The following is a 23,938-nucleotide window of genomic DNA, read 5'->3' as shown; positions in this document are numbered from 1 at the left end:
GTTTCATGTGCAGAAGCGTTATCAGCAGCATGCGCTCAAAGTAACAGCAACAATTTGGAGACATACTGTCCAGTTTCACCCAGAAACAAATCCTCATCCTCACATTTATGCACAAAGCAGCCTTAAGGGTCACCAGGAAGAGAAAAACTGTATACAAGCATCCATACATTGGAAATCATTTTCATTTCTCTTTCAGTCTCCCTCTCTTCGGTTTTACAATGTTAACTTCATATGTATAGTGTCACACAGGTGCTTTTAATTGAATGTTGTCATTTTGTTTATGCATTGTGAATGTAAAAGCCCAACAAGGGAAAAGTGTTGGAAATAGGCAACAGCTATATACTATGTGCCGCACATCAGTCTCGTGCTCCATATATGTTTAACATATATGTTAAACTGCATTGCCCCTTTAAAAAAATAAGAAAATGCGTTTTCAAGTATGCTTTTAAATCTCTTCACCTTTTAGTAACTTACATCAAACTTGAGCTTCGCAGTTTTTGTTTTTGTTTTTGTTTGTTTGTTTTGTAGCAAATATTATTTGTAAAACTCATGTTTTGTACATTTGTGGTTTGTGTACTGTGGTTGTTTCACTATGTGCTGTACTGTAAGTCTCTTTGGGCTGGGACTTATCTGCATGACACACCACCATGACATAACCAACCCTCTTTTTCTATATATAGTGTCACACAGGTGGAAAAACGTCATCAGTATTTAAACGGCACTCCAGTGATACAACTGGTCAGGATGGAAAAAGACTGTGGAGCAGTTTCAACTATAGAAATGCATCATGTTTCAGACGAGTTAAATATTATTGTGTAATTTATGGTTGATTTACCACATTTGAGGAGAAATTAAAAATCATAGCTTATAGCAAAAAGCACAATAGCAAACACAACAATATTTTAAGGTCTGATATTAAAGTTTTAGAGTAAAGTAAGAAAACGCAAATAGAAAAAAATGCTGCTACAAATCACTTTAAAATCATTTTTTTAATAATCAAACAAGAGTGAAAGATCTATAACGTGTCAGTAATGTCAAACGCACAATATGGGTCATGGGCCATATGCAGCCCACTTTGATCATAAGTGGGCTGGACCAGTGAAACTCTCCTTTCTGTCTGTGTAAAGACATTTAACTACACACTGAATCCCTAAGACGTCTTAACATAAGAAAAAGAAGTGCAGTTACAACAGCACAGCTCAGTTTTTCTACGCCATATACTATACTGTTGTAGTAAATGAAAGAAAGTTCGGGTATAAACTGTAAGAAAATGTATGACAGAAATGTTAAAAATTACAAAAAAAGTTCAGGTATGAAAACAGAAATAAATTATTCATTGACAGAAAATGTCCTATTTTATATTTAATTTTTTGTTTGTTTGTTTTTTTTTTATCTTACTGCGTACCCATTGTAAAGAAAGAAAATGAAAAAAAGAAAATACTTTTTTATAGTAGATAAAATGACTTTTCTGTCATTTATTTGTTTTTTGTATTACACAGTTATTTTGGTGCAGTATGAATGTCCTTCATCAGTAAAAAAAACAAAAACAAAAAAAACACCTCTGTGCTATGTCCTTGATGACCAGTTTAATCCTAAATATTTATTAACGTCATTCATATCCTGTCTGTCTGACATACAGTGACTAATTCAAGCTGCACATTTAACAGCATATTTTCATTTTTTTTTATAAATCTAATCACAGTTTGGTTTCGTATGATATGATTCTATTGGCGTACTTCTCAGTGACGTCTTCTCTTTTGGGTTTGCAATGCATCTTATCAAATTCTGCAGCGATCTCCAGCGGTGTCTTATTTTTGATATCGGGGACGTTGAACTTCATATAAAGCCCACAGATGAAGCAAGAAAACAGAAAAATGAGAAAGCAAAAGTAATCCAGTTTCTCCTGGAAATAAAGCATTTGGAGGCAATTTGTCAGTCCTTGTGCTTGACACATTTCAAATGATCTTAAAAATATGCCACATTTTACATACTTTTAACATACTTACCACTAGGATGGGGAAGACCATCCCAACCACAAACAGGGCTAACCAGTTGAGGCTGCAAGAGATTGTGTACGCAGCCGATCTGAAAGGCTGAGCAAAGAGTTCCCCTGGAAGACTAGGTGTAACTCCAACTTTGGGGAAAATGTACATGCTACAATAAGATCTCCTCATTGTTTGGTCAAAAAGAAAAACTTCTTGGTGTTAATTTTACAGTCTTTAGAAATATTAGCTTGAGAGATAAACGTACCTGGACCAATGGCAAAAAAGACTATACTGAGGAAAATAAGGACCATGCTGCAGTACGGCATCCAGGAGACCTGACTCTGAGGAAAACAAAAGGGTTTAAGTTTGTTTATTTATTCAAATATGCAGATGTATACACTATCTGTCAAAGGTTTCAGAACACCCCAATTTTTCCAGTCATTTATCGCAATTCAAGTCATTCAAGTCCAGTGAATAGTTTGAAATGGTACAAAGGTAAGTGGTCAACTGCCAGATGTTTTTGTTTTTTTTATGAAGGTAAGTTTACCCAAAACTAAAAAATAATATACATTTCAAAATTATTTAACAAAGGTCTTTTTCGGGGAACACAAAATGGGTTAACAATTTAAAGCTGTCGTTCAGCAATGGAGGTTGATCAACCCTTGAAAGCTGGTGCTACTAATTGCTACAGGTGTTCCAACTTTTCTGGATTACTTACTGCCCCCTCTGTCTGCATAAAAGCAGTGCTGGAACACACTGTGGTACCATGCCCTCGTGAGCATCAGTTGAACAGTATTGTACTACAGAAAGTGTGTGGCTACAAAAATGGCGAGAAAAATGGAAGAGAGACAGACCATCATAGCACCTAAAAATGTAGGTCTTTCCTACAGAGAAATTGCAAAGAAAGTAAAGGTGTCAGTGAGTACAGTTTCCTTCGACATCAAAAGGCACTCAGAAACTCAGACGGGAAGAGCTCTGGCAGACCCAAAGCCACAACTGAATCAGAGGACGAGTTTCTGAGAGTTAACAGTTTGCGTGATAGGTGGCTCACAGGACAACAGTTTCAAGCACAGCTTAATAGAGGTCGTAATAAGCAAGTCCCAGTTTCAACTGTGAAGAGAAGACTTTGAGCAGGTTTAACAGGACAAGTAGCAATAAGAAAGCCATTGCTAAGAATAATCAGAATAAGACAAAAGGCTTGCCTGGGCCACGAAACACTGCCATTGCACTACTGAAGACGGGAAGAAGGTATTATGGACTAATCAAAATTTGAAATCTTCCCATCATAACTACCCTTTCGAGTAGGCGAAAGGGTGGTTTCACAGTGTGTGGTATCAACTGTCAAACGTGGGGAAGGAAATTTGATGGTGAGAGTGAGAGGGACCCTGAACCAAAACGGCTACCACAGCTTTCTGCAGCCCCAAGCAACACCCTCGGGTATGCGCCTAGTTGGGGTTTATCCTACAGCAAGATAATGACCCAAAAGATAAGTCCAAGCTTTACCAGAACTACCTCAGGAAAAAAAGAATAAGATAATAAGCTTGAAAACATGGAGAGGCCAGCACAGGCTCCAGACTGAAACCCCATCAAGCTGGTTTGGGATGAACTGGAAAGAAGAGTGAAAGCAAAGCAATCTACAAGTGTCACACATTTATGGGAACTTCTGCAAAAGATATGGGAAGAACTTCCTGAAGAATATTGGATTTCTATTGCAGAAAAAATGCCACGGGTGTGTTCAGCTGTTATATCTGCCAAAGCTGGCTACTTTGATAAATCAAAACTTTAGAATACATTTTTGTCTATAAATTGATTCCATGATTTCTCTTTTAACTCCAACAGCTTATTTGTACTATGCTTTCATTTCAGGGTGTAATGAGACATTAAACAGCATAATTTTCAATTAAAAAATGGAAAAAATAATGTGTCCTAAAACATTTGACTGGTAGTGTATATATAAATATATTTTTAAAAGTGGTTAGTTTTGCAGTGACTTACTTGCAGGTACAAAGTGATGGTGAGGAAAACTAGTGTCACAGACATTCCTGTGTAGCTTCTGAAGAGCAGGGCCGTTTTTCCTGTTCTGTTAATAATCATGAACTGCAACATGAGAACAGATTTAGCCTGCTGCTGTAAATGTTTTGCACAGAATTAAAATTAAACAATTAATTAAACAGCCACATGGGGGAGCTACGATTACACATGAAAACAGCTGCCACAAGGCATTTACATCACTGGTGAGACCTCCAGACGTTTTTTCCCTTAAATGATTTGATACATCAGCAGGAAGTAAATAAAACAAACATTAACGATAGAGTGTTTACAGGATGTTAAACACAAGGTTGCCCTAAAATTGGCTTGTGCTAAGTGACTAACATTTCAACAGAAGTCTGAACAAAGAAATAAGGTAGATAATTATATTCAGTCCATATCAGGTGTACAATGTATAATTGGTTGATTAGCACTTGTAATATATTGGACGATGAGTCATAGGACACAAGTTGCCCTTGTTAGTTTTTGTCCACTCTGGCTCCACCTGCTGAAATGCTAGTCTGTTTGCACAAGTAAACACCTTTGGATCAGTCATTCTGCTGCACTACTTTTTGTCCTTTAAAGTTTGTCGTTCTTGAGCTGAGCACCTATATTTTGCTGGACAGTCCGGTTTTTTTTGGATACAAACATGATTGGATATCAGTGAAAGAGTACTTACACAGGATACAACAGTAGAAAATTCACAGAGCCCTGTCCCCAAGGCAGCGTATCGTAACTTTTCTTCAGGGATTCCCGCCGCACGAAACACATCAAAAGAATAAAAGTACACCTGTAGAGAAGTTAAACATACACAGATAAGAAACTGTGTAATGTTTCTATTCATTTTACTGAAACTGGCCAGTTTTCCTGCTGAATATTTCACTGTTATTGTTAGTTATGTATTTATTACATTTTATTATATTTGGACATTACAGGATTTTTTGAAAGAACATAATCTAAAAAAGGAGATTACAGAGACTGGTGAAAGAAAGACTCCTCTCTTTCTAGCATATACACTCACAGCATTGATGCCACAGAGCTGCACTGAGGTGAAAGTTACAGCGACAGTGATCAGCTGCCAGCGGATCGTTTTGTTCTGAATCAGCTCCAACACTGAGTAGCTGCGGACACTCTGCAGGGCAGCTTTCTCCTCCAGCATCTCCTCGATCTCTCTGCTGTAGTCCTTATTGCCCCAAAGCTGCTTTAAAGCTAAGGTGGCATGAAAAAACATGAGATTTAAATGGTAAGTTAACAGTGACTAAGTAAAAGAAAATCCCCTAAGGCTAAAAATGTTTTTGTACACCTTTTTCACAGGCTCGTTGGTCTCCTCTGTCCAGCAACAGGAAGCTGGGAGATTCTGGCAGGAAGAACAGGGTGATGAGTTGAAACAACCCAGTGAAACCGATGAAACCAAGCAGCCAGGGCCACAGCTTCTCTGTACCAAGTAACTCACTGCAAGTATAACATCAATAGTCAAGTTATCACAGGTTAATATCTAGAATAGCAACATGCTTCCAAAAACACAGTTATGAAAAGTTTTAAAGGGCCAAAGATTTTTGCATATAATTCTTTCATACATGGTAACAAAGTGCAATAAATTGCACTTAAATAAATTGCAAATAATACGAACCATAAAGGACTGTTTTTCAGAAATACAGTTAAATACTATAAAAACCTTAAAGTAGTGATGTTGTGTAGAATGCAAATAAAAGCTGAATGCAAATGATTTTCAAATTTCAGATTTTGTTCAAAATAGAAAAGATATGTTGTTTAAAATTTCATGTAAAATATTAGCTCATGATGAATTTCATGGCAACAAGACAGCTCAAAAAAGTTGGGAATGTGCAATGAAAGGCTGGGAAATTAAGTTTTACTAAGGAGTTGAAGGAACATTTTGCATCTAATTAGGCTAACGGTAACAAGTCAAAAGAACATCTTACAGAGAAATGGCCAGATGAAATTTACCAATCCACAAAAAAATGTCTATAAATATGTGAATGTGTCCCACATTGTAATACCACATGATCTGACCCTTTGCAGTCCTGTTGCATTGGCTGCAGTGACTCAGTCAAAATTAAGACCTGATTGAAATGCTGTGGTGAGCTCTTAAGAAAGCTAAATGAATGCCCAAAGCAGTGCTGTGAAGAAGAGTGAGCCAAATTTCCTCCACAATGAGAGAATGATGATGTTATACAGAAAATGATTACTTCTGGTTATTTCTGCTGAAGGTGTTAGAATCACGAGATGTACTTAGTTTTTCACAGGACTGTGAGATTCTTTCGTTTTCACATGTAGGCTACCTCACCTGATCCCCAGCAGTTGGCCAGAGAACTTCCCCAAAGACATGAAGGAACCAATGAACACGCCAACAATCCCTTTCAGCTTCCGAGGAGCGATTTCCATGACGTACATTGGATAAATTGCAAGACTGACTCCTAAAGTAACAGGAAAAATCAACAACACACATACACAATCTGACCAGATTCAATGAGGTGACAGTTTGGACAGCCGGGAAACTAGCTCCAGTGAGTTTGCTCAAAAGGTTACCTGAATTAATGCCAAAGAAAAATCGTCCTGCCATGATCATCTCAAAGGACATGGCTGTTTTACTCAAGAGCATCAACATGCTGCCAAGTATAGCCACAAAGGTGTTTAACAAAAGGCATTGCTTTCTATGGGACAGGAAAACAGAGACTTAGAGCCTGAGGCCAACGCAGAACATCTATTTATGCATGTCTTTGACAGTACCATGTTAATAGCTAAACAGAATATGGAATTTTTATGCTCATGTACACCAACCTGCCAAATTTTGACGCCAGTGAACCAGCTGCTAGCGACCCCAGTAAACCCCCAATGCAGAAAATGGACACTGTGAAGGACCAGATGAGCGAGAGCTGCCATGGCTCCAGGGAGAGACCGTATCTTTGCACGCATGTTTGCTTCACCAGCTCCTTTATAAACTACAACAAGGTGAACAGGTATAGACTTGTCTATGCATGCTGAAAATACAGCTTAAGGTTGTCTGTATTTTAATTTAGTAAAGTATCTCACTTACAACAGAGGGGGAGGTCATCACAGACACGCTGTATCCATAATGAAATGTCCCACCGATACCACACACAAAAATGGCAGCAAATACAACAGGATAAGCTACCTGTAAAAATGTTTTTAAAGAAATTAAGAAATGTTTTTATGGAAAATGTAGGTACATTTTGTTTAACGTCAATCATGCTAAATAATCAAATTTTAATTTTTCAATACCACATTTCCCTAAACTTACATCTGTCAGTCTGTATGTTCAATTATTTTTATGGATTGTGTCAATTCTCTATATACAGCAGTCATTTAAATATCAAAAAAAGAAGTTTTCCTTTCATTTATATGCTTGAGCTAGCCATTCACAATTCAAAAAACATAATGTAGACAAAAAAAAAATAGTTTTAACTGTTACCTACCAGGAGTCCTAAGTGCTGAATCATTGTTGTAGGTCTGTCACTTTCGGGTGAGAAGTCTTTTCAGATCATTCACATGGATGCAGCACACATTTAACTGAGCGCTGAAATGATTAACTTTTTTCTGGGCCAAAGAATAAAGGTGTTTGGAACAAAAACAACAACTTAAAAAGTTATGTGTCTGATGTGGAATAAGTCATGTGGGCATGACTTTTGTTTGCTTAAGGATTCTGCCCAGTGTTCATGAAAGACTCTTAACCCTCTCCAGGCAGAAGTTGCAGATTTGCAGCAGTTAAAAACTAACAACCTGATTACCCCACATACATATTTAATGAGTTTTTTTTTTTACTCAGAAGTACCACTGCAGGACTTAGTTGTGCATTAGCAACAAAAAACTTAATTTGGGCCTGAGAGGGTTAACAGGCTGCTCTAAAGAAAAGTTATTTATTGTCCTGCAATCTGTTTAAAAGTTTGAAAAAGTTACACAGAGAGAGACAAAGACGTGATTATGAAGTTAAGCCAAAACCTTTAACCTATTTTTATTTGTCTCAAAGCTTAGTGGAGAATTGCATCACAAAACACAACAGGAAAATCATCTCATGGAAGGGACACAGAGCCATAAGTCTCAAAAGAAAGGTTACATTTTGGAAAATGTATTAGCTATCCAGACAGTGAAAACCTCAGTGTCAGTTGTCAGTAAACATTAAGCTACAACCAACATCAAAACTTCCTTAATGTTTGCACATACCTCATTCAGTTATACAAACAGTGAACAGGAGAAACTGGATGTTGCTGGAAGATTCTTCAGCAAAGAAAGAAACACATTGGTCTTGCACTTTTGTTTTGTAAAAAAAAAAAAATATTGTGTGGGAGTTTCTTTTTATTCTAAATCCTTTGTTAATTGTGTATAGTAATCTGTCTTTGAAAGGCACAGTGAGATGTCTATTTATTCAAAGTGTTGCTTCTTAGGTTTGATACCCAAATTAAGCTGTTTCAGTCGTTTCCACTAGAAAAACAAGAGTGGCCCAACACACCTATTATTACAAAACTCTTGTTCAGAGTCAGAATCACAAATATAAACTATCAACGAACGATCAAAAGCAGCAGTAAGACGCTTCACTGTGAAAAGCGCAGATTTTGTTACATAACATCTGGTTCTCAAAAGTAAGCCGGTTCTCCAAAAAGGACAAAAGCTGTGCACAACTGTCCCAAGGAGACAGTGTGTCTGTGTCTGACACATGATGCAGCCAGATGTCACACAGCTGACCTCCAGAGAGGAAGCAAAGTCAGCTTCAGACTAAAAACACTGTCAATAAAGCACTGAAAGACCAGAACTTAAAAAAAAAAAAATTCCTGCTGGTGAATGAAGCTTTTGCAACTGCCGTTGAGGCTGTATTTTCAGCTTGACTGAAGGAGAAACAGCTGACACTTTATGAGAAAGCTGTAAGACTTTTCTTACGGAGTCATTACTGCGAACTGAATGATGAACCAGTGTGTTTTTTCTTTCTTTGGAGAACCACACATGCACCCTCAGATCAAATTATAAAGGATTCAATCTTTAACTTGGGCTCCAAATTGACTCGTTGTCAATAGTGAAAAGGACTAAAGAAACAATGGGGATAAAGGGGAAAATGATCTTCATCTGAAATCAGTAAAAGATACATAAATATATATTTCACCAAGGAAGGCAAACCTACATACATATAAAAAAAAAAAAAAACACAATATTCATGAAAAACCTACTAATGCAGGGCAAAAATAAAACCATCAGTATCAATGTTGTACAGGTTGCACACGTTGCTGTTCAATTCTCTGACTTTGTTGTTGGATAAAAGTTATTTCGAATAGCTGTGAGTCTCTATGTCAGACTTCCCACTCTGAGAAGCATAGGCCGATCTTCTTTATAAGCCTGTAACTGCAGCCACATCCACCTGCCCATCACTCTCCTGTGTGAAGAGAACATTCCTGTCAAAATACTGTGATGAGCTATCAAAACAAACAACTAGAACTTAAATACAATACACTGGTTTTAAATGGTGTTGGTGAAACATGAGCAAAGTTAAACCATGAGCAATCTGTGTTATGTGCTAACTGAGACCAGCTATACCAAGCAAACATGGCTGGAGCCCCAGATGGGTCCCAAGCCCATACTATGTGCCCCATGGTACACTATCACCGTGACCTGGTGTGGCTTTGTAGTATGTTTGCTGGGTACTACAAAGACACTTCAACATTATGATGCTTTCTTTGTGCTAGCTATCCTCAGAAAACATAAAGACCCCGTCAGCAATAATAGGGGTGACATCAGCGTTATCGACTTTCTTTGTTAACTCGTGCTCTCTCCTTTAGGCTCTGTTCTGAAAAGTTTTTGGGTTGATCAAGCCCCAGAGTGTGTCAGTGTGTCAATTTAAAATAAACTTTTAAATTGTTATTTCTCTTCTACTTTCTTCTGTTTAGTTTTCTACAATTTATTTTCTTCTATCAATTCACCACAACTGAGAAATAATACTTACCTCTCTAATATTTATGGAGCCTCACTTCTTCAAAGGAATAGAAAAGGTGATAGAGAGAAGTAAGACAAAAGAGACAAGATAGGAGAGAGCAGAGAGTGCCTGGCATCCCGCACCTCCCCGCCGGATTGGGCTGTGCGCTCTACCTCCCCACTGCCTCCCAGAAAAGGGAGGAAGAGAAGAGGGGAGAAGAGCAGAACATTTTTTTCTTTTTCTTTTTTTCTCTTTCATTCCTCCTTTAGGTTTCACTTTCATGAACTGCACAGCTCCCAGTAGGCTCTTAGCCAGCTGTATCAGTCAACCAGCAAAATTTCTACTGTTAGGTTTTCTACCCTTTTGACACCCTCTCCTGAGGCAGGCCCACCACGAGTTGATCAATCAACCTGGGTGTGTGTCTCACGGTTAGCAGACTGCCTTAGCTACCCAAGTGATGTCAGCCAGATGAAGGCCACTACTGAGTCTCTCATCTCCCGCTACCCACCAAGATGCCCGCATGACCAACTCCATTGTCATGATAAATGCCAGAAGAGAAATCGTGCAGCCTGCCATAACTCCAATTCCCAGATGCTGCCAGGCTGTGGTGGTGTTCTCAGCTCTCACACAAAACTATAAATCCTGAAAATAGGTCTCGACCAGTCCTGTGATGTGGTTTGGTACACTGAAATAGTTGAAGGCCATCCACAAGATCTCATGCAGAACTGACCAAAAGGCCACATGAAGGTCTCTTCGTTCTTTCTTGGCAGTTTGAATCTGGTGCCAGATGACGGTGGCATGCTCCAGACATCCCAAGAAGCCCCGGATGCTGGCCTTCTGCACTGATCTGTCAGCATAGTTATTTCTTTGCAAGAAAGTAGATAGTCTTTGGACCAAGACACTGAAGAAGATCTTTCCCTCTACATTCAGCAGGCTAAACTGACGAAAGTGGCTGATGGATGAGAAGTTCTTCTCCTTAAGGATCAGAATACCTCCTGCTCTTCGCCAAGCCCTTGGAACCACTCCTTTATGCCATGCTACCGCCATCAGAAGGTGAGAACTGTTTCTTTTATCTGGCAGGGTTTGGCCTGGGATGTTATAAGAGAGAGAAAGATGCCACTGAAAGAAAATCAAACTGAAATCTGTGCTAAAACAGCAAATACAAGGGTGAAAGTACAAGTTAAAATAGGAAAGCTTGTTAAACCTAAATTTGAAGCAAAGTCAGCAGGTTTTAAGCTGCATTTATCATATTGAACTGGTGATTGTACAAATGTACTTTTTATGTCTCCATTAAAATGTAATTTAATTAAGGTTCATTTAGATAATGCTTCAAAATAACTGCTCAAATAAATGTCCAGAGTGGTTTTGAGTGGGTGCAAAGCAGTGAGACTCTTCTCTTCTATATTCGAAGAACTTCAAACTAAACTGTGTCAACAACTACCAGATATCCATAAGACAAACCCTAATAACCCTGGTGATCCCTAGCCCTTTTATTTAGCATCACCAGCAGGACAAATGTTCACTTAATGGTAATGATAACAATAATAATATTGTTAATATACATTCTGTATATAGACAGCCAAAGCGTCCCCGCACAGAGATGGAGGCAAAACTCATTCTTGTTTTAAGTGGTCTCTTGTGAGCCCTCCAGTTTAATAGTAGTGCAAAATGAATCAGTGAAGAACGCCTTAAATGAAGTCAGCCTGAGAAGCTGCTCCAAACCGAGGTGTCACTTAGCATTTTCATGAGTGCTGTTATTTTTCCATTGCATTTATCCAAACTGTCTTCACTTTTATCCAAGCAGTTTCGGTTCTTGCAAACTTTTAACCACGGCAGAGATTTTGTTTATATTGTGTATGTTGTAAGAATGTTTAGTAACACAAATGGGAAAAGCAGCACGGTGGTGCAGTACTTAACACAGTCACCTCAGATGAGTTTGCATGTTCCTCCCATGTATCTGCGTGAGTTCTGTCCGGGTCCTCTGGGATCCTCCCACAGTTCAAAGACAAGCAGTTAGTGGGGTTGGGATAATTATTGATCCTAAATTTCCTAGAGGTGTAAATGTGAGGGCAAATGGTTGTCTGTCTCTTTGTGTTGGCTCTGTGATAGTCTGGTCTTTTCTCTTGTCATGTGTCAGTGACATGTTTTGCATCTTCCATCCCTTGCACTGACTTTAGATTTGGAACAATGTGTCAGTTTCTCCATTTATATTCCCAGGAAATAACTCTGGATTTCTGAGTCTGGACTCTTTGTTTCAGGCTGTCTCAGAAACACTTGGCAGTAGAAACTGACACTCAAGGCCTGGTGCCAAACTTGTGAAGTCCTCCTAAGTAGACGGAGACCCATGGCAACGCTTGATCACAATAAATAATGAATGCCTAACAGGTTCACTTTACAAGGAGCTTTTCAGGTTCACGCACACACCTTCTATATCCTCATTAACTCCAGTCTGGTCAGGGTGACTTAAACTGTCTAACAGTTTTATAACCTCTCCTCTCGGCTGATTATTTCCAGAAACACTGCACCCCTGCTTGGCAGGAATCAACCCTTTCAGCTAAAATGAAAGGCACATGATTGCAATAAATTATGGGGATGGGGGGTCTCTATCAGAACTTCCACTGACTCTGTGGAGAATCAGACTAAAGAAAACTGTTGAATAGGCTTCCTTAGAGCACACACAAAGCAATCACAATCCTACTTCTATTCAATGAACTTAAACTAAAATCACTTTTTTATAGTACAAGGAGGTGAGGTTGTAATCACTTGATTAAACATACAGATGAACAAAAGGGGAGAAGCAGAATATCAAACTGAAGATATAACCAAGCCAGTCTGAACAAGAAACTCAGAGAAACCACTAAACACACAATAGGAAGTGGAAAACCTGGCTAGTTGATCAAGACTGGAGGAAAGCACAAAGAATAAATTTACGCAAGGGAGGCCAGGGTGAGCACAAACAGTTCACAGCAGAGCAGGCCATCACAAGGACAGGAAAAGAACAAAGACAGGATGAGGCACAAAGAAAAGTATTTACCAAAATAAAACAGGGAGAGCAGATAACTGAGACCCAGAAAGGACACACACACACACGCACACACACACACACACACACAACACAAAGAGAAAGAAAGACAGACAAGAAAGTACCCAAAACACAAATAAGGATTAAAATAAAACTGGAACTAAAACTCAAATACTTAAAAAAAAAAAAAAAACAACTATGAAAATTGACTGGTGCTTTCACCGATCAGACATAACATTAGGACTATCTGTCTAACATTATCCTGGCGGAATAGACTCACTAGTCCCCTAAAGGTGTGCTGATGTATCTGCACCGAGATGCAAGCAAGTGCTCGTTTAAATCCTGATACAGAGAAACTCGTTGTTGTGCATCCTGGTCTTATTTTATACCCAGTAAGAAGCGCACAGGCACCCAACCATCCACATGATGTAAAAGAAAATGTGATTCATACGACATGACCGCCTTCTTCCTGTGATGGCATCAGCCACACAGGGGTAAATCAGTCCATTTTTTCACTTTATTAGTTTGTTTTGCAGTTTTTTTCATTAATATAATTCATTAATCATCAGTGTTGGGAAGGTTACTTTTAAAATGTATTCCATTACAGATTACAGAATACATGCCCCAAAATGTATTCTGTAACGTATTCCGTTACGTTACTCAATGAGAGTAACGTATTCTGAATACTTTGGATTACTTAATATATTATCATGCTGTTTACAACTACGTGAATGTACTATTGCTGTGATTTATTACTGTTACTGAAGGTCCGCGGCTCCGAACCGTAGTAAAGGGACCTCTGGCTAATACAGGGAGTGCAGAATTATTAGGCAAGTTGTATTTTTGAGGAATAATTTTATTATTGAACAACAACCATGTTCTCAATGAACCCAAAAAACTCAATAATATCAAAGCTGAATGTTTTTGGAAGTAGTTTTTAGTTTGTTTTTAGTTTTAGCTATTTTAGGGGGATATCTGTGTGTGCAGGTGACTATTACTGTACATAATTATTAGGCAACTTAACAAAAAACAAATATATACCCATTTCAATTATTTATTTTTACCAGTGAAACCAATATAACATCTCCACATTCACAAATATACATTTCTGACATTCAAAAACAAAACAAAAACAAATCAGCGACCAATATAGCCACCTTTCTTTGCAAGGACACTCAAAAGCCTGCCATCCATGGATTCTGTCAGTGTTTTGATCTGTTCACCATCAACATTGCGTGCAGCAGCAACCACAGCCTCCCAGACACTGTTCAGAGAGGTGTACTGTTTTCCCTCCTTGTAAATCTCACATTTGATGATGGACCACAGGTTCTCAATGGGGTTCAGATCAGGTGAACAAGGAGGCCATGTCATTAGTTTTTCCTTCTTTTATACCCTTTCTTGCCAGCCACGCTGTGGAGTACTTGGACACGTGTGATGGAGCATTGTCCTGCATGAAAATCATGTTTTTCTTGAAGGATGCAGACTTCTTCCTGTACCACTGCTTGAAGAAGGTGTCTTCCAGAAACTGGCAGTAGGACTGGGAGTTGAGCTTGACTCCATCCTCAACCCGAAAAGACCCCACAAGCTCATCTTTGATGATACCAGCCCAAACCAGTACTCCACCTCCACCTTGCTGGCGTCTGAGTCGGACTGGAGCTCTCTGCCCTTTACCAATCCAGCCACGGGCCCATCCATCTGGCCCATCAAGACTCACTCTCATTTCATCAGTCCATAAAACCTTAGAAAAACCAGTCTTGAGATATTTCTTGGCCCAGTCTTGACGTTTCAGCTTGTGTGTCTTGTTCAGTGGTGGTCGTCTTTCAGCCTTTCTTACCTTGGCCATGTCTCTGAGTATTGCACACCTTGTGCTTTTGGGCACTCCAGTGATGTTGCAGCTCTGAAATATGGCCAAACTGGTGGCAAGTGGCATCTTGGCAGCTGCACGCTTGACTTTTCTCAGTTCATGGGCAGTTATTTTGCGCCTTGGTTTTTCCACATGCTTCTTGCGACCCTGTTGACTATTTTGAATGAAACGCTTGATTGTTCGATGATCACGCTTCAGAAGCTTTGCAATTTTGAGACTGCTGCATCCCTCTGCAAGATATCTCACTATTTTTGGCTTTTCTGAGCCTGTCAAGTCCTTCTTTTGACCCATTTTGCCAAAGGAAAGGAAGTTGCCTAATAATTATGCACACCTGATATAGGGTGTTGATGTCATTAGACCACACCCCTTCTCATTACAGAGATGCACATCACCTAATATGCTTAATTGGTAGTAGGCTTTCGAGCCTATACAGCTTGGAGTAAGACAACATGCATGAAGAGGATGATGTGGACAAAATACTCATTTGCCTAATAATTCTGCACTCCCTGTAAAGTGGGTTCTGTGTCGGGCTCGTAGCCGAAAAATAGCTTTACTTTGTTGTGTGGGTCAACTTTGCTAGCGAGAGACAGAGAGAGGAGTTGAAAGGCTGCTCCAACGGAACTTATTGTTTTTGGAGGAAAACACGAACACGGTGTACAGTCGAGTCTTAATAGCTTACTTACAACCAGTGTTGGTCAAGTTACTTGAAAAAAGTAATCAGTAACTAATTACTGATTACTTCTCCAAAAAAGTAATCCCGTTACTTTACTGATTACTTATTTTCAAAAGTAATTAATTACTTAGTTACTTTTTAAAAACACGATTTACAACCTGAATAGGTGATAAAGCGATAGATCTTTCAGCCCAATTCTACTTTTTCTGCATAATCCATCATACAAAATGTAATCAAATGGAAAAGTCTCTTTTTTTAACTTGTTTTATCAGTTTTAATCTTTTAACTTTATGCATCAAGTAAAAATTAAACTATAAGCAACATTCTCTGACTTGAATAAATTAGTTTAACATTTAAACCTATTTTCTACACATTCCAGCACATAAAATAAAATATTTTTTGTGTTTACACTCACTCTTTCAAATAGATGCAAGTAAAACACAGCAGAAAATAAATAAAGTCAAAGACTCAGCGGTCCTGTTGCTCTATTTTCACCTGTAAAGCAGAACTGCGGTAGGCGGAGGTTTACCCTGGTGCAGGTGTGCCGCGGTCAATGGAAGAATCCTCGAGTTTCTCTGTGAATTTCCCATTACGTCATAGCGCACTCGGCGCTTGCTTGGAAGTTTAGGGGTTTTTTTCGCTGTAAAAAGAAGTTTTCTTCCCACGCACGATGGACGCTAATGTTTTTGTCACTTTTTATGGAATCAAACTCAAAGTAAGGTCAGTACTTCCACGCTTTAAACGCTGCACGCTCATACTCTCTCCCGCACTCGATATGTGATCCATTGTTGATCTGCACACAGCTGTTGTCACTAACGGCGCACTCGCTTACGTCACTGTCGTGAGACATTCTCGCAAAAAAATCACGGTTTTAGTAACGCAGTAACGCAGCGTTCCTACGGGAAAGTAACGGTAATCTAATTACCGTTTTTGCAATAGTAATCCCTTACTTTACTCGTTACTTGAAAAAAGTAATCAGATTACAGTAACGGGCCCATCTCTGCTTACAACTGGGCTCGTCAGACACTCTTCTTGGCTGCAGTGGTTATTATTATATTTACATGCTTCCAGCTCCCGTTTTTGCTCGATGACAGCTCGTACTTTTCCTTTTTCTCCCTCCCTCGCTCACAGACACATAACGGGTATGGCAGTCCATTCTCCCTGCAGCACGGACTACACTGCCCATGAGGCTACATCCTGTAGCATTCTGCCTATTAGCTTAGCACAACAACAACAGAAAGGCGCTCTCTCACCCAGGAAACACGCAGAGAGAGAGCGTCACCCTGTAACCATGGCAACCGTAACGCTGCAGCCTGGAACAACAGAACATCACAGCTGTCAAACAAAACCCAAACAGTCCTGACCCGCCACAATATGAAACAGGGAAGTACCGCCGTGTAATCCATTTATTTCAACAAAGTAACTGTATTCTAAATACCACCTTTTTAAACGGTAACTGGAACGGAATACAGTTACTCATATTTTGTATGTAACGGCGGTACATGTATTCCGTTACTCCCCAACACTGTTAATCATTTGGTTAAACCTAACACTGATATTACGAGGCGCGCACATAGTAGCATCATGTGGTTTTTCTAAAATGTTTTGTTATATTAATTATGTTTCTCTTTCTTTGAGTTACCTGGGTTTGGGCGGTGGCTGTTTCCTGTCTGGGCAAAAAGGCTGAGGACTCTGGGAACAAAATGCCTGCTCAGCAGGACCAACCATGGGCTTACCAGGAGCAGGGGTGTTTTAGGTTTAGTTAGGTTATTCTGTGCTTAGTTAATATTAGTGTGTTTTTGTTTTCCCCCCTATTGTGTGTAAATGGTTTGGCCAAATCATTATAAAAGCTACCCTCATGCGTCTTTGTAATTAAGTCAGTTTGTGAGTTAAGTTGTGTCTCACTTTGTTTTGTTTAAGTTTCTGGAAATTACTTTTTGTAGAGTTATATTTAGTTGACCTCTTCTACGGGCCTGCTAAGTATGTTTTTGAATGTTGTTAATTTTGGACTTTTTGAGGGTTAAAATAAAGAAAACCCTTTTTGAAGATACTTTTTTGCCTGTGTCCTCTTTGCTTTGGTTGCTTGGTTCCTCACACTTCCATTGCTCTGTGGTCCGGTTCTAATGCTCATGTGCCCGTCCGGTGCTCAATTGTAATGGAAAACATCAGAAACTGAGATGTGTCAAGTTGAGCCATGTCAGCTGAGTCGAGGCGAGTAGGTGCTAGTGGAAAAGGACTTTTCGACTTGTGGACCCAGGTGCTGCACCGCCAACACTCTAAATGACACACAACCATCTCTGTCCAACATGTCTGTGGGAGAACATGCAAACGCCACACAGAAAGGCTGAGAACCTCCAAACCCAGCATCTTCTTGCTGAGAGGTAAGAGTACTAAGTGCTACACCACCATACTGCCCAGAATTAGACTCTCCAGGCTTAATACAGAATTATTATTCCAGAGAAGTTTTCTTTTGTTATTTGTAGGTGGGGTTATAGAAATGATCAAAGAACAGTAAAGGGGAAAGGCACAGCTGACGTCAGACTTTCAGATAACCCCTCATTTAAGTTGCTGTGCTCAAAGCAGTGTCCTATTATGTACTCAAGCGATGCTGCATTTCTGGATCCATAATTTGTACAAAATGACAAAGAGTGGTACTTTCAGGTTGTCAGACAGACACACACACACACATAATTTGAAGAAAAAAACATGCTGAGCTTGTCAGGGTTGTCCTCAAAGTGCCACTCACAGTGGATACATTTTCTAATCTCCAGTGGCAGGAAAGAGACCGATGAAAACAAAGCAAGTTTAATAAAAGGATTTTGCAAGTACTGATGTTAATTATGTTCAGATACGTAAAATATGCCTTTGTGTTTTACTACTAAATCTTCATTTCTTGATGCCACATGCCGCAGTCAGAAACCTCACTCCTCACTTTGTGTTTCACATTCATCTTCAGTCTTCTTGCCATAAAACACACGAAAGTCAGACAGACTAATTAGGCTGCAAATTTCTGCCAATGCATGCATGGCTGCTGCCCATTCTCCAGATTACAAGTGACACATTTACAGATGAATCAGCACAGCAGCACTATATCACTCTTCCTCATGGAAATAAGCTTGAAACCGAGAGTCAAAATCCCAGGTTCCATGACACACCATCATGCCCTTGAAGGTGCCACTTAAATCAGATTGCCAGTAAATCTGCGTGTCAACACAAATGGCTCTTCTGTCAGGTGTGACGCACCTAAAAGCCCTCCGTAATCAGGTATCAGCGACATTAGAGGAGGAATTGTAGTGAAAACAGATGCAAACTGATGCTGGAGTTAAAGCTTCTCACTCAAGTCAGGTATCCAGTGTCCATATGACTCACAGCTAAATAAATCATGTTTAATTCATTCCCAGCACAATGGAGGCGGGTGACATTGATCTTGAAATGCCTCAAGAAAGTACTTTCCCTTCTTTATCTATCCATCTACAAAATCATAATGTAAATAATTGCGTACGCACATTTACATTGAAATACGAATCATTTATGTGCAGATGGACAACAGCAGGATACCGCCCATTATAAGACCAAATGATAATAACAATTATAAGACTTATTTGTCATTTTACATAAGAAATATGCATTTAAACATTAATTAATATTAAATGGTTATTTAAAAATAAAAATAAAAAACATTAAGAGCAGACACTCGTATTTGTACATGTTGGACATGACTGGGCTTAAGAGATTATATTGAAGGCAGTATCACCTTGAGCAATTTTAATACTGTTTTGTCACCAAAGAATCTAAATAAAGATGTTCGGGAATCTGTTTTGGTGACACTGGGTTCAGGTGCACGACTCCGTCAGATGTGCTTTGAAAGGAAGGAGCAAACTATACTGTTGACTAAGCAGGCTGTTAACTTTGCAGCTTGCTTCTCTCCTCACTTTTTCCTAACCTACTTGTCAGTATGATCAAAACACAGTCCAGTAGATAAACACATGGAGTTGCAGAGCAAACTTGTGCTGACTCTGTAATTGTGTAAGGAAGCATTATGTTTCTCTTTCAAGGTACATCAGAGGCAAGAATGGAGAAATGGCACAAAGGAGGACAGACATAACTCTGGTGCAAAACTCATGAATCTAATCCTGGAAATTTCAACACACATTCCTGTCGACGGAACCAAAGCTACACACGTTCTCTTAATTACAGTACAGTTTAAGCCTGAATGAACAGAGATAGCATACTTTTAGATTGTAAATGTAAAGTCCCATATATTCAGTCATGTGGAAAAGGAACTTTTTCACATGACTCCATGTAGTCCTGTAAAAAACTAAGTACTCCATTACTGTTTCTAATTAAGAGGGTAAGTAGCAGCCAGGTGCTGCTAATCAAAGGTACTTGGTTAATTGATCATCAGCAAATGTGAGCACCTCTGAAAAAGCATCGGTTTTGGCGGTTTGCTGCTCTGGAGCATTCAACTGTGTGTAAACACAATGTCACACTCTGTGCAGAAGTTGATGTCCTAACAAATTCACTCCAAAGTCAGATCATGCAATGTTCAGAGAAACTGCAAAATGTTATATCTCGAACTCTACAGGCTTCAGTTAATGTGTTAAATGTTAAAGGTAAAGTTCTGAAAAAAGCTGAACAACTGTGTCTTGTTTGGAAGGATTGCCAAGAAAACGTCTTCCATGTCTAATAAGAGCATGACAGCAAGGCTCAGGTTTGCAATGTTGCATCTGAACAAACCACAGAACATCTGGAGCAATGTCCTGTGGACAGATGGGACCAAAATGGAGATGTTTGGCAACAATGCACAACACCATATTTGGAGAAAACCAAATACACTATATTAGCACATATCAGCACCTGGACGCCTTGCAGACATTGAGTTGACTATGAAATCTTCTTTATATCAAGTATTCTATAGTCAAAGGTGACTGACTGAAATGCTGCAGCTGGATCTTAAGAGAGCTGTGCATAGATAAAGCCCATAAATCTCAATGAACAGAAGCAATGCTGTAGAGAAGAGTGGACCCAAATTCATCCCTAACGATGTGACAGACTGACAAAGTCAAACGAAAACCATTATTTCAAGTTATGTTATTCCACAAAGACCCAAAGTTTTCCATGGAACTCCATACGGTCCTGTGAAACACTTTGGTTTTCATATAACTGGATCTACATTATTCAACAGGAGAAAGCAAAAGAGCAAAAAGGCATGAATATAAAACGATTTATCTGGGTTTATTCTCTAGCTTGGAATTCACATTCATGTTTATTCTTCCTTGTTTGGTGCACGCCATTTTGAAAGAATAAAATGTACACCATCACAGCTGCCAGCATCTCATTAGAATATGTGCTTCCTGTCTCCTTGTCCACTGAAATCTCTCTGTCCCCTTCTGTGCAACCACTAGAAGGCGCAATAATTAGTTCCTCTGAAGTGAGTAACTCGATCATAAATCTGTACCTGGGTGGGTTAGCCAGACTTTAGCAGTTTTAAAATACTATTTTAACTAAATATAAATTACCGAGAATATCTGATTTTATAACTTCCTGTTTTTCCCATATTAATAATGGATTGGATTTATATAGCGCTTTTCAAGGCACCCAAAGCGCTTTACAATGCCACTATTGATTCACTCTCACATTCACACACACTGGTGGAGGCAAGCTACAGTTGTAGCCACAGCTGCCCTGGGACAGACTGACATATCGCGCCATCGGCCCCTCTGGCCAACACCAGTAGGCAGTAGGGTAAAGTGTCTTGCCCAAGGACACAACGACCAGGACAGAGAGCCCGGGGATCGAACCGGCGACCTTCCGGTTACAGATACGCTTCCCAACCCCCTGAGCCATGGTCGCCCCAAATATTATTGTGCATGTGATTGTTCTGGATTTTGTGGGTTTTTTCCTAACACCTGGAATTCCCTTACAATTAGAGCTTCTCTTTTTTGTCTTATTACAAAAATAGAGTGTTATGACATTGTAAAATAAACATATTTTTAAATTACCTAAGAGGACAAACGTGTTGCTGTTCTTACGGTGTAATTTCAAAACACCGCTCAAAATGCTTTTAAGGACTAAAATGCTCTGCCCGTTTTGCAGAGAAACGAAGGCTAAGATATCTGACAATGCTTTCTATTTAAAGTGGGGGGAAGAAATGACCATTCTGTTTCAATGAAGGCTGTTTTATCTGCCTTACAGAAAAAAGTCCATAGACTCCCATAGATCGCGTGCGATTTGTGGCTTGAATTAACGAGCACGGCTCTCATTCACCGGACTTCACAGAGAGAGAGAGAGAGAGAGAGAGAGAGAGAGGGAAGAAGAAGCTTCCGGCTCGTGAAGGCGAGAGATGTCACGTGGCGTGTGCATCAGCCAATCAGGAGTAAGTGCGCATTGCGATCCTGTGCTGAAGGATTGTTTTATTGAGGGGTTGGTAGTGATCAATGGGCGAGTGGAGCAGTCCACGGAGTCGAAGTTTCTGACTTTGAAGACTCAAATTTTTTGTCTGTGAGCTCCAGTAAACAGCTCCACTTAGATAACTGCAGGAAAACACGTGCACTTTAATACTTTACCACGCACTCTCGTGCAGTTCAAACTTTTGCGCCCGTTTGGAGCTGTTTTGTTGTTTCTGGATCTACGTTTTATGCTTAATGTACATATTGCATAGAAGGGCAACTTTACGACTTCACTGCAGATGAAGCAAAGAAATCATTCCGAGCAATCAAACTGCGCAGCTCGCACTCAAATCCCACCGTAAACACAACAACATAACTCCAATAGCGCCAAACGGCCCTGTGACTAAATTTGCTGCTGCTGCTGTTGCGCCGCGATGTCTGGATGATTAGGTTTCGGTCTTTGTTTTATGCCACAGCTGCTCAATCTCGGGCAGTTGGTTGTATTTCCTTGGGGTGATATAACTCTTGGACTCCATTAATAAGGCAGCCACCAGCGCTCACATCAATCTGGCTGCGGAGACAGAGGGCCGTTGCTCGCGAAGGCGTCACGCGCTCAACGGCCAATGAGCTGAATGAAATCAGCACCTTGTTGTAAATCACGGGTGACAGCGAGCTACTTGTGTTTCCTCTCAAGTAAGAAATTGGAAATCAGTCCGGGTTTTCTTAATAGGAGGTGCTGATGTGTTGTTGGGGGCAAAAGCTAAAATGCACCTGTGGGAGTGGCGGTGTCTCAGCAAAGCAGAGCTGCACTGATCAAGGGATGTTTCACAAATCAATAGAAATAATGAGAAATAAAAAACACACACCTTGAGTAAGTTTTCCCTGTGTGTCTTTGTAAAGGTGTGACAGTGCAGGTGGGGGGAAGCAACAATTCACTCGCTTATATTGATGAGAATGAAACGAGGCTGGGCTTCAGTTCCTGTGGTTGCAACCTTTTCATGACGTCGAGACAGTTGTTTTGGTTCCCTCTGCCCAATCGGAGGCTCCTCTCACACATCTACCGGAGCCGAAATGGATCTATTCATGCAGCAGCTCTGTCCTCCCGTAAGGACCGTGACGCCCTTTGTCGGGGGCTCTGTGGCGCCTGGTCGCTGCTTTAAAAAGCAGCACTGACATGGAAACCCCATTACAGCTGCAGAACGATTTCTTCCCAGAGCAGCAGCTCCAGCACTGTAAGTACCAGCACTACTGCGGACGCGAGGATCGCCTCGGCAAGCAGCACGACCAATGCTGCACCTGCAATAATTGCACCTGTGATGCGAGAAAAAGCCTCGTCTTTCGCGGGACGTCGCCGGCCACTGTGGGAACTTTAAGGGCACCTTCGGAAACGTCTTCGAGGCAAGGCTGCCAGTACAGCGTCTGCGAGTTCACACCTTCTAGTCATGGTAGTTCATCCAGACATCATCATCCTCACCATCAGCAGCAGCAGCAGCAGCATTGCCGCGATAGGCAGCGGGGCAGCCTGGGCAGCAGCCACAAAGACAGTAACTCCTACAATGAAATAGCCATGAGCAGCTGCAGATACAACGGCGGCGTAATGCGGCCGCTGAGCAACTTGAGCTCGTCCCGCAGAAACATACACGAGTTTGATTCCGAGTCCCAGCCTTTGCAGCCCATCTCCGCCGCAGATGCGTCGGACACTTTAGTATCCAAGCCGGAGAATAATTCAAGCACCCTGATGCCTTACGCATCGGGAGACGGAGGGGGAGGCTGCAGCCACAGCGGGGCCAAATCGGGTAAAAAGAAGAACCAGAACATTGGGGAGAAGCTGGGGCACAGGAGGGCCTTGTTTGAGAAAAGGAAACGGCTCAGCGACTATGCTTTAATCTTTGGGATGTTTGGGATCGTTGTTATGGTTATAGAGACTGAACTCTCATGGGGAGCGTATGGAAAGGTGCGTATAGCCCACTCAAAGTCCGTGCCTCGCAGTCCCATGTAGGCTAGAGTTGATTTAGGGGACATGTGACTCACGAAACAAGTGT

At 40.3% G+C, this 23,938-nt stretch overlaps 2 protein-coding genes across 4 annotated transcripts in view; one reads left to right on the top strand and one right to left on the bottom strand.

The window, feature by feature from the left end:
* Positions 1-1,465: 1,465 nt before the first annotated feature.
* slc2a11l (solute carrier family 2 member 11, like) lies at positions 1,466-11,420 on the bottom strand. The gene is made up of 12 exons (XM_040000840.1): positions 7,469-11,420; positions 7,069-7,167; positions 6,813-6,973; positions 6,561-6,685; positions 6,319-6,448; positions 5,317-5,465; positions 5,035-5,222; positions 4,693-4,803; positions 3,981-4,082; positions 2,251-2,326; positions 2,007-2,134; positions 1,466-1,903 (listed from the first exon to the last, which is right to left on the bottom strand). Exons 1-12 carry the CDS (start codon positions 7,490-7,492, stop codon positions 1,697-1,699), a joined length of 1,500 nt encoding a protein of 499 aa, XP_039856774.1. The 5' UTR covers positions 7,493-11,420; the 3' UTR covers positions 1,466-1,696.
* A 10,292-nt stretch (positions 11,421-21,712) lies between these two features.
* The window catches only part of kcnn2 (potassium calcium-activated channel subfamily N member 2), a 28,851-nt gene continuing 26,625 nt past the window's right edge, over positions 21,713-23,938 (top strand). For 2 of the 3 annotated variants that reach the window (XM_040000621.1, XM_040000619.1), the window contains exon 1: positions 21,713-23,850. In XM_040000621.1, the coding sequence (XP_039856555.1) occupies positions 23,071-23,850 (780 nt within the window). In that variant the 5' untranslated portion in view covers positions 21,713-23,070. The remainder of the gene's footprint in view (positions 23,851-23,938) is intronic. The other variant, XM_040000620.1, reaches the window with a different exon arrangement.

This window comes from Simochromis diagramma, unplaced genomic scaffold (assembly GCF_900408965.1).
Source record: "Simochromis diagramma unplaced genomic scaffold, fSimDia1.1 OVJJ01000596.1, whole genome shotgun sequence".
Taxonomy (NCBI): Eukaryota; Metazoa; Chordata; class Actinopteri; order Cichliformes; family Cichlidae; genus Simochromis; species Simochromis diagramma.
The sequence above is the reverse complement of the archived record's forward strand: the minus strand, read 5'-3'. Positions and strand labels throughout refer to the sequence as shown.